The 11,232-nt window shown below is 48.8% G+C and overlaps 1 protein-coding gene across 3 annotated transcripts in view; it reads left to right on the top strand.

Moving 5' to 3' along the window:
• Positions 1 to 385: 385 nt before the first annotated feature.
• Positions 386 to 11,232, top strand: part of LOC144115238 (uncharacterized) — an 86,148-nt gene continuing 75,301 nt past the window's right edge. For all 3 annotated transcript variants that reach the window (XR_013311311.1, XR_013311310.1, XM_077649529.1), the window contains exons 1-2: positions 386 to 2,612; positions 8,557 to 8,767. Coding sequence is in view for 1 of the 3 variants with exons in the window: in XM_077649529.1 (XP_077505655.1) it covers positions 2,559 to 2,612; positions 8,557 to 8,767 (265 nt within the window). In the remaining 2 variants the exon portion in view is untranslated. The remainder of the gene's footprint in view (positions 2,613 to 8,556; positions 8,768 to 11,232) is intronic.

Genomic DNA, 11,232 nt, shown 5'->3' with positions numbered 1-11,232 from the left:
TGCGCCGTTGGTTGTCGCCTGTGACCGGGAACAGCTAAAAACAACAAAGCGGAGGTTTACCGACGAACGACCGTTACTTCCCTTACCCTCTTTAGAAGGCTGGCTGTCGCGGGAAGAAAATCACCGTAACACGACGTTCCGGTAGCCTGTTCTTCCTCCTCGCCCTTCGCCTTTGTTTTCTTCTTTTTTCTTTCTTTCTCTCAAATTTTTTCCTCGGTGCGGCAACGGCCCGACGGAACCGCTGCCGCTTCTGCTGTTGCTGCTTCTGCGGGGTGGCCGCGTTTGCTTCAGCCAGGCCGGCTGGCCTGCACCCCTCCCCCGTTTCTTCTCCGTTCAATGGTTCGTTCCGTGCGCATAGCTACGCGCACTGCGGAGAGCGGCGGAAGTGCCGCGCGTCCAAGGCTTGTCTCTCCAACCCCTCGAAGCCACTGTGCTCCGCCCGCTGCTGGCGGCTGCTGCTGCTGCTTGCTGAGGTCGAACAGCCGGGCAACCGGTCAGATGTCACGATCGGATTGCGAGCGTCCGTCCGTGCGTTGCGGTGGGGGGCCCCGGAGGAGGGTTCCGGCAATGCCCTCATTCCCGTCTCCGCTGTGATGCGTCGTCGGCCGGCTGGCCGGAATGACTCGCTTTCCGTAGACGGCGCCGCTGGCGTCGCAGTCTCTCCCCTGCGCTGACATCGGGCCTACGTCTTCTGCTCTGTGCGTCCGCCGCGTGCCTTCCTCAGGCGTGGGTTAGTCGTCGCGAGCTGATCGCAGCGACGCGGTTTGGAGCGACACCGTGTGTGGGCCCGGGGCTTTTGTCCCATCGCAGTGCTTAGTCGACGTGAACGGGACCCGCATCGTGGCGTGGCTGCTTTCGAGCTGCGTCGGTCGGCGAGTTCTCCATTGTGTCCTGTTAATCCTGCCGTGATTGACGCGAGCGACAAAGCACCGAAGGAGCATCGGTCGTGTTTCGCTCCTCGTTGTCTGCGCTCGGCTGAGGTCGCGCAGAAGAGTCAAAGCTTTTTCTTGTGATGGCAGCGGTGTCACCGTCGAATGTTCACTTGGCAAGAGTGTTTTGTGCTATGTTTTGTGCGGTGGCGACGTTAGTTAACTTGTGACAGCAAATGGTGCCGTCTAGGGCGCCCATCCTTTTCTTGTGGCCAGCAGTTCACGGACAGAGTACGTCAAAGCAATGAAATGCGATATCACCGAAATATAAGCACTGAGATTTGCGTACAGTGTAAGCGATTGTCCTTTTTACTATAATTGTATGCGTTCGACGAAAAGAAAAACAGATTGTCGGGAAGCGTCTTTCTGCGGTACAGACAGTGTTCTTATGCCCTAGATTGAATTTGGGTTGTCTAACTGTATAACTACCCCAGTTCACTTAGTTTTAAATCTGGGCTTCCGAGTCAGCTACGCCTCCTGCGGCTTTTCTGTTGTCTGCAGCGTTACGAGTACTTGGCAGTCTACTGTTGCATGTGTCTGTGTCCCAGACTGAACGGTTGAACGTTCCGAAATTCCCATATATCTGTGCGTCCGAACGTAATTAGGAGCATTTTCACGCTGTGAGCAGTATGATGAGTGCAGTGCCTCTAATTTTTTTCTCCACATTTGGTTGCTCATTCGGAACGCCCAGTTTAAACACCCAGCTCTGAGCCCGATTATTTATGGTTGCGCTTAAGTACTGGTGATTACCATTACCTATTTTGTCGCAAAAAAAGTTGCAGAAGGAGAAGTAAGAAGCGTCATTTAATCTACCGCCATTATTGGCATTTAAATCGTTAAAATGATCTCGCTAATCTTCTTAGTTTGGCTCATTCACCAAAGAGCTGCGTGATGGGGAATATGTATTTTAGTGTCTCGATATCGATTACTTCCACTGGTATTTTCAGTGGTTGGCGACAGTGCTTTCGGACTGGCTTGCTTTTTAAGCAGCAGACGTTGCAGGCGTAGAATTGGGGCTGCTTCATTTTTCGAGATCTACAGACGCGGCTGAGAAACTGTTGTGTGAGTTTTCACCTCGCTGTAGCGTTTTGCTTCGGCGTTTTTCGAGGCAAATTATAATCTCCAAGTCAGCTTTTTATCAGGAGTTCTCTGCAGCGGGTGGAAAAATAGCCAGCTACCATTCATCTTATACTTGGCGTCGCTTTCGGTCATTGCAAATACTATTCACCGACGTCGACATCCAGTGTGAATGTTTCTATTACTAAGATGCAATGTGGCAACCATAATCGGAGCTGATCGGACCAAGTGAGTTTATGCAGCTCAGCTCGCAAGTTTTGCTCGCAGAGATCCGTCCTAGGTGGCCTGCCCAAGCGTCAGTGGTTGTCACGGAGCACGATCTGTTATCGTACGAACTTCCTGCAGACTCAATTTCTCTTTTTGTTCTCGGACATATATACCCATCCATGTGACGATGACGACAGTGCGCATAGTTTCACGGCAACTATGATGCATCACGGCGGTGACGATGCTTTTCTGGACAATCCCGCTTTGCGTAAAGCACTACAGACATTGACCGCAGTGCATCCGTGTACGTCTGAATGCTCCAAATAGTTGCGAAGCGCAACGAAGATGTACTCCACAGATCAAGAAGGGCAGAAGCTGCCCTGCCTATACGTGCCACTGGTAAGGAAGGCTTGTCTGACTCTTCCCGGTTTGCTTAATGCGGTTGCTGGAAAGGGTGTGACGTGATGCGATGCAAAGCTTTTTTTTTTCTCTCGAAATGAACGCCTCATGGTAGCGACTGCTGTGGATATTCTCACTTTGTCTTTCTTTTCGTTGGCCAAAACTGTTACGTGTCCGCGTGCATGGGGTTTGTTTATGCGCTATATAAGGGGAAAAGATAACACGAGCCTATTATTTTTCACTAATTTTGACGACGGTATACCGTGAGGTTGTCGATTTTATTTGACTTATATACCGAGTGATGTGTCTCTCGTTCGAAGCAAACAGCATCTGCTTTGCGCATACTCGGAGCCTAAATTCGCAGCGAACTTTGCGCAGTCGGATCGGACAACATTGGATTGGGAGTGCCCTGTCGTGACTTATAGTTCAGCCTTCTGCATAAGACGTTCCTGATGATGACGATTATTATTGGTGTGCTTGGGGCCATACCGTGTGCATAAGGGTACCTCCATGCAGCGTTCCTTATCAACCTATTGTACATTGGCAACTCGTGGCACCAGTCGGTCGGCAGTCGCGAACACTGTGCAACTGAATGCGAATATTTTAATTTGTAATTGAATGAAAACTAAAGGGTGCAGTGAGATGGTGAGGGAATATATTGATACTGATGGCCCACACTTCCTACGTGCTACAAAGCCTGACTTAAATGCTTCCTGCTTTCGCACCTACGCGTTCTCACGGCCATGGGAAATCAGTAGGGTATACGAAAGATTCAAAATTCTCGGCGTAATTTTTTATGTTCAGCGCCGTGCAGCATGCGGTGGCAGCCGCGAGAACTAGAAGCGTTTGTACAGACTTTCTGTGCTTGGGATGTTCAACATGCAGAGCACGTGACGCCCTTCATGTGCGACTGACTCTTGGAGAGTTCAGCGCAAGACCGGGGCACGTTAGTACCTGTGAAAGCCAGTGGGCGACCGGTGGAAGCAGGCGCCGACCTCACGACCTTCCGGATTTGAGGCGAGCGGCCTGAGTGATGCCGATTCAGTCTGCACCTAACTACCGGTCTGACTACCAGATTGCCGTCACCACTACGTGACAATATGCGTAATGCCTCATTGATGCACTTGTGCAGCTAAAATGAAAGAGGCAGCCTTTAACGTAGGTGACGCTTGGAAGAAGGACTTCAGGGTGCGGTTTTGTTACATGCTCAGAAAAGGTAGGCTCCACCATCAAAATGTGACACAGCAGAAGGGCGATACTCTAGTTAGCACCATAGATCACTGCAGCGCCGAAAGGAAAATAGGTGCAGGGTTGGTGAAAAGCCCCCATTCCACAGGGTAGGTTTTTGAGCCAGGTAGTTGGGCATTTACGACAGTCCACAAGCCTAAGATCTCTGGAGGGTAAGCAAGAGCGTCATCGTCACTCATAAGGATCTTGCTGTTGTCGGATACAACGCAAGCACGAAGCGGCAGACGCCCCTCAAAGGCGGCCTTCGAGCCAATGGCGTCGACCAATTTTCTTCACGCCGTTTCTAATCCGATTAGGCCGCATGATGCCTAATCTGCCACCCTTGCGATGTCATGTTAGCAGTTCCAAGAGGATTAACCACTGCATTCTGAGAATCGGTCGACGCCATTGTCTGGAGGGCCTCCTTGGGCGTTCGCCGTGTAGTTCTTGAGTTATATTCTACTATAGCTACAAAGGCATCTAAGTGCTCGACTACACTACACAAAAGCGGAACCTGTGACCTAGGAAAACTTGACCAACCCGGTACATGTGGACGACCGAAGTAATAAACATCTTGTGCACGGGCACAACAGGTTTCGCACCAGAAGACTTGTCACTCCTCCTGATCTTTCTCAATGACGCAGCTTGATGTGTCTGTGACATTCACGCTTGTGCCGCATTAGTACGTACAGCATACGGGTCGCACGGCACGTTGCACGCGGCACTCGCTCTCTCACTCACTCTCTCACTCACTAACTCTCTCACTCTCTCACTCACTCACTCACTCTCTCAATCTGTTACTCACTGACTCATTCGCACTTGTCCTTGAGTGCTGTGAAACTACTTTTGTCTGGCCACACGAGGTGTTTCACGGTACTCGTCACACTGCATTCGAAACAAAGGCCATTAGATGTTATACCTTAACTTTGGAGATTTTAGCACCCCATGCTTTCTTTGCGTGAAAAGTGAGGTGACACACTCGTACACACACATGCACAGAACACATGCAAAGTCTAAAACGAAAAACAACAAATGGATGCGAGGTCATTTCTCAGGTTAGCACAGAAAAGCCTACGGTAATGCGGCGTAGCTAAATCAACTAATTCAGCTGACGGACAGTAGCACACTTCATTTGCACGGTCTTCGCATCCTAAGCTACTTAGCGCGCTTTCAAGCACTGCTCCGCAGTGATTTGTGGTTTCTCGATGTCGCCGAAAGCTACTTCCGCCAAGCCCCCTGAGCGAAGCTGATTATCGAACAGGTGGAATTTGCAGTCACGATTAATGCGGCAGATATGCGCCGCGCTCTGCGTACTCATATCACTGAATTCTTAACGCAAAGACTCGCCAAAGTGTGTAACTCGCCATGCCTTGCCTGACGCCCGGGTTGCTCAGAGAACAGCTCTGCTACATACGTTGCCTTATTCACCGCGAAATTTTCACTATGTTGACAAAAGGGGGCGTATTTTGTTAATCATGAGCAAGATCTTAATGCCTTTCTGCAGACTGATAATCTAACTTCAGTGGCGTTGTTTTTGGTTTTTTTTTGTGTGTTTTATGGTGTTTAACGTCTCAAAGTGACTCAGACAAGAGGTACATCGTAGTGAAGGGCTCCGGAAATTTCGACCACCTGGGGTTCTTTATACGTGCACTGACATCGCACAGTACTCGGGCATCCAGCATTTCGCATCCATCGAAATGCGACCGCTGCGGCCAGGATCGAACTCGCGTCTTTCGAGTCAGCAGCCGAGCACCATAAACACTGTTAACTTTAGTTGCGTCTTTGGAATAAGTAGTAATGTATACAAGGATGGTTTTAGGGCAGCCTGGAAAACCATGTTCAGGCTGGTAGCAGAAACAGTGTTTCTGTGGAATATGCGAGGCTATTTTGCGCTAAGAGGAGAGCAATACTGTAGACAGTGGACAGAGTTGGTGATTAGTTGGTGGTTGGTTCTACGAGTGGCTTGCCCACTCAGAGAATGCAGCAGGTTCTTGAATATTCAGCTCCCACAAGCATCTGGGCAAATTTTGAGCCGCTGTTCAACAACGAACTTGTCAATTTTCATCACCTCTAGAACTTTGATGAACGAAGCAGAGAATAGCCAGGGAATAAATTTGCAGCGCAGGTAACACGCTGCTATAGGAAGGCACGCGGTGAGCTCTAGTACCGTGAGCGCTTCCACGTGAATTCCCTTACAAAAAATTATTTACACAGTATATATACTTCTGTCTATAATGTCTACAGACTGTCTATAGAGAAATCCAAGAGAATAGTCTATTGGCAATACAAATCCTATTGTTTATAGACAATCTATAGATTTATGGCAATACACCTTTAGTAGAATTTTATCTATAGACAGCCTATAGACTATGAATAGGAAGGAAACAGTCCATAAGAACTCGATAGACTATCTATAGACCATTTTTATAAGGGCATGTGCCCATGCGCTGAATATTCCGTGCGAACAGTGCACTTACGATCGCAGCGTCAATTCCTGCTGTGGGACGCGGCGTCGCTAACACAAGTTTCATAGGATCGAGATTTCTGCCGGTGTACATAACACAAGAGATTGCGCGGCACACCGTAACGTCGGACACGTTGATTCGTTGCTACAGAATTAACACTTGTATCGTCGAATTTAAACAAAATGACTTGACAGATCCGCGTACTCATTCCCCACAGCACCTGTCAGACATTTAGAGTGTGTACGCGGGCTATAAGCATGTTTTTATGCATAATTAGATCTTTTGGCAGACGATATTAGTAAAATAAACGCGCGACCAATCACTTTCCCTGTCACGTTTACGCAGGCAACACCATTAAGTCGTAGAATTGAAAAAAAAAAAAACTCCGTCTCTTTATAGCAGGGGTGTACTAAATACTCAGTATAAGCAGGACCTCCGGCAGCAGCACCTGTCACGGATCTGTGCGGTGGGCACTAAGGTGCAAAACAAAGGTAGACGGGTCATATATACGTGTATTAGTTTTGAAGTACCCGCAGAAGACGACGTATTCTATCAGCACAGTTCCTTTCTACAGATGTAACCGATATCTTCGCCTCTTTGGAGAGCCAAGAGTGATGGGGCTCTTCTTGCTTTCGCATTCACTGTACCCGCCGGAAAACCTTTTCTTCAACAACTATCCCTGCTGCGATGTCGAGTAGACAAGGGTAAGGAAATGAGGGGTTCGTTATGACATCCATATGAAGGAAGGCAACCGTCACCGAAACCAAGGAAAGCGCAGGGAAAATTTTCTATCCTTTTTTTACGTTGTGCTGATAAATGGAAAAATAATAGCGTATGATCATTTTATCACTGAATGATAATCGATAGCGGAGCATAATAACTCCAAAAAAAAGAAGGGGAGTGTTTAAAAACAAACACGGATCCTATATTTCCGAAGATAAGAAGTGTTGCATTGCAGGTACCAGGATTAAATATCACATTTCACAATATCCGTCGAGGAAATGGCCGGGGAGAAAGAGGAGATACTGCTCTAACGAGCGACACTATAGAGCGAAGTTTTCCAACTGTTGCCAAAAGTTGGCACTCCCCAGATCTCAATGATTTTGCTTTCGCCTTGCCTTGGAAAACAGTGTTGTTGGACGCCGGAAATGACACTATTTTCTATTTATTTCCTCCAGCAGTGTTCTCTGTTCGTTTTATATAACATATGCGACAGTGAACTGCTTATGCAAGAACTGCATTCTCGAATAAGTAGTTGTTTCAAATCGAGTCATTCCGCGATTTGATGGACGTCGCTTTGCGCCCTCCCGCAAGCGCGGTTTTCGAATGGCGAGAGAAATGCCCCAATTAGATAAGCCACAGTAGCGAGCGTAAACGCGCAATTTTTAAAAGTAAGCTTTGTGAGTTAGCACAGCGCTCTTTTCCGCATAGCATTGTCAGCAGTGTACCACATCAAAATGCAGCTAAGACGTGCTAACTAGCAAGGGGATTAACTATTATTGAATCGTTAACTCTTTACCTATTGCTTTTGGACTCCTCAATTATTGAGAGGCGTGCAGCCCACCGCAAGCAATATACGTATCAGTTTTTAGAATTTCGACATAACGGTTACCTTCGGCGCTGCGGCCCAACAAATTTTGGCGGCATCTCACCAAAATGCATATGCTTTCGAGAAGCTTTCAGGCAAAGCAACCTATCTAGTGCACGTAACTCGTCGAAATAGCCAAAATTTGTTGGGCCACAGCGCCGAGGGTAACTGCGTATTCTAAATTCTAAAAACTGATGTGGATATTGTGACGAAGAAGACGAAGCCGGCAGGGGCGCGGGATGGACCGCTCGCGTTAGGCCAGCGGCCATTACATCATCTCTCTGCCATCGTTCATCGCGCTTCATTCTTCGGCTGCCCGCCACGTAAATATTACTTACGGTGGGATACACGCCTCTCAATTATTAAGGACACTAATAGTAATAGTTCAAAAAACAACTATTCAGTATTAGCTAACCAGCCTGCCAGCTGGCAAGTCTTAGCTGTATTCTGATGTACTACGCCGCTGACAATGCTATGGCAAAAAAAGTGCTCTTCTATCGCGAAGAGCCTACTTTTAAAAATTGTGGTAACTCTGAGGTGAAATGCCCTGTACACATGTGTGTGTGTGCGCGCGTCGGTGCAGTGCCCGCGGTGGTAGCACAGCGGCAGTATTTTCGCTATGCTTACCGCTTCACTGAGGAATATGCACGCTCTTTGTGCACAGGGGCTGTCCTTCCTGGCACTCATCCTGCTGTCAGGACGGCTGTATGAGGCGAGCAAGGAGATCGCCTTCCTGCGCGTGGTGCTGGTGGCATGGATCCCCTCCGAGGCCGACCTCATGCTCGGCGGCGCCGCCGACGACCACAAGAGCCTCGTGCTGGACCGAAGCCGCCAAACGCTGACGAACCTCAAGGGCGACCTGGAAGCCTTTCTGCGTGAGTGCCGCGAGCTGTTGTGCGATGGGGCCTGGTGGGCGTTGTTCAGCGACTACCGCGTTCTCTCCCACGAGCTTTTCCGAAAGGGAGAAATTGCGTCAGCTTTAGCTAACCTCTGCCAGCTGCCCAGTCAGAATGAGTAGCTTCACTGCAATAGAAACGACTGCCGGATGGTATCACAGACACTGCAGTCTACTATGAAACCTCGAAGGCACAAAAGAAAGAAAGAAGGAAAGAGGTTGCACGCTGGACATGTTTTGGCGCTAGTCTGGTGGTTACCATCAGTCAAATTTTTGCAGTTGATTGCACTGTGCCCCTCCCATTATGAGAAAGCATGGCTAGAGATAACGCAGGCGCCTTGTTATTGCTTCAGCTTTGGCCTAATCCGCCCACCTTACAGCTTAAGCTGACAGGAAAAATATTTTAACCACACAGATACACAAACACGAAAAAAAATGTTCCTGGGAAGTTCTAGTGCTGGTGCGCGACAGGTCTTTCTTGAAAACTTGGTTGCAATCCATGATTTATACTTAATGGTAGATTAAAATTTCAGCCAAATGTATGTTCGCGAAGCCGAATGCCTTGTGACGTTTGAGCTCCCCTGATGTTTGAAGCGCCTGCCAGCTAGCTGCGCGGTGACTGTGCTGTAGCATCGCCTTCGATCCAAAATAGGTTTCATGCGTTTCGTTGTTGGAAACGTGCCATAATCTGCCCCTCCCCTTTTCTTCCGGCTCCGCTACGTCCGAAAGGGTGCGGAACGTCAGTGAAAGCTTACACTGAGAGCACACAGGCAGGAGACTACTTACTGCATTTTTTACGCAATAGCGTGAAGGACCCTGTTATGCACAAAATCCGGCGTCGTCGTCGTCGTGAGCGACAAATTGACCCGGGTAATGTGGTTCACGTGGCCACCTTAGGCAACCAGCGAGGCCACCCTATCGCCAGTCAGGGGCGTAAGATTCTGCTCGGGAGGCGCCATAGTCGAAAAATGACTGGTCACTTGGCCTTGTCACGTAACCCAACACAACCTGCCCACCGGATTATGAGCAAACTGTCCACCATGTCAGGCGCCAGTTAAATTAATGATTGGTCGCGAGAGGTGGCTCGAGAAGAGAAACCTGAGTCGCACAAACTCCACCGTTGGCAGTAATGCCATCGCAGGGCAGTGCTGCATCACTTAACCCTTGCACCATTGCGTCAGCAGTGGTATGAGGGCTGCCAGCGATCTATGAATGTAAATTAGAGAACGGCCAATTTCGCATATGCGGGCATTAACCCGTTAACGCTATCGTGTCATACTGTTACGGCGGTGGTTAAGTGTCTCCTCCAATTTTTCTTCGTGGCACGTTCTAGGACTTTAACCACCCGTCTACGCACACCCAGCTATCTTTCACGGAAACTTTAGCACGTGCTATTTAAAAAGAGGAGAGCAACGCAAGGACGTTTTCTCTGTTGGCCCTGTAAGGGGTGGCTCAGGCAGTGATGTCTTCCCCATGAAGCAACCAGTTAGCTGGCGCCGAGGCCGCAGCCATGGCGCGGATTGCACGCAGATAGTGTTGCATTCTGCAGCCTATTACAAGAAACCAAAGCTTACCAACTCGTAGCCTCAAAGAACCTGTGGTCTGCAGCGCGATACATCTATTTTCCGTGCTATCTTATTCTATATGAGCGATTTTAGTCAGAGGCGGATTGGTATTAATATTCTGTGTGGTTAGTCTTACTATGCACGTGCTACTAAGTTAGCGTCTGGCGTCATTCTTATCTCACGCCAAGGCTGCTACTCCGCGGCGAAGTGTTCGCGCAGGCTGCCACAGCAGTCGTCCGTATCGATGCCGACGGAGCTCACCTTACGCTGAGCTTCGCTCGGGGCACAGTTCGCCTGGTCGCTTGTGTGTGCGGAGGATGTCAACTTCGTTAAAGCTCGAAGAAGGGACCTTGCATCCGGAGTGTATTTTGAACTCTATAAACGACCCACTATTTTTGTATTGGTTTCTGCGGCACTGGATGGCTCAAAATATAAACTCGCTGCTGCTCTTTTTTTTCTCGACATAATGTATTTACTTGCCGCATATATAGATATTGATAACTGGAAGCACCTCACACGCAGGTGCGTTGGCTGTAAAAACGGCTACATCTATTTGGATGGGCACTTCTGCATACGCGGATTGGAAGAAGCAGGAAACGAAGGGACATTATTAGGAAGGTGAAGAGAGGTGCGGGACATGAACGTGACGCCAGGAATGGAGACGAAGCCACACGCGCGCTTGCCTCGAGTCCTTCTTTCCTTCCCCGAGTGTGTCGTTGACGTCATGTCACTTGCTCTTGCTTTCTGAATATTCATTCCTCCCATTTCGGGTAGCCCAGCCTGACGATTTATAATGTTTTCGGAGATCCACGAGCAGTGCAGCCACGCATTAATCTTTATTACGATCTCACGGTTGGAAACTTACACTCATGCTGATTGT

Source organism: Amblyomma americanum, chromosome 1, assembly GCF_052857255.1.
Source record: "Amblyomma americanum isolate KBUSLIRL-KWMA chromosome 1, ASM5285725v1, whole genome shotgun sequence".
Taxonomy (NCBI): domain Eukaryota; kingdom Metazoa; phylum Arthropoda; class Arachnida; order Ixodida; family Ixodidae; genus Amblyomma; species Amblyomma americanum.
Note: the sequence above shows the minus strand (reverse complement) of the source record. Positions and strands in the feature narration are given on the sequence as shown.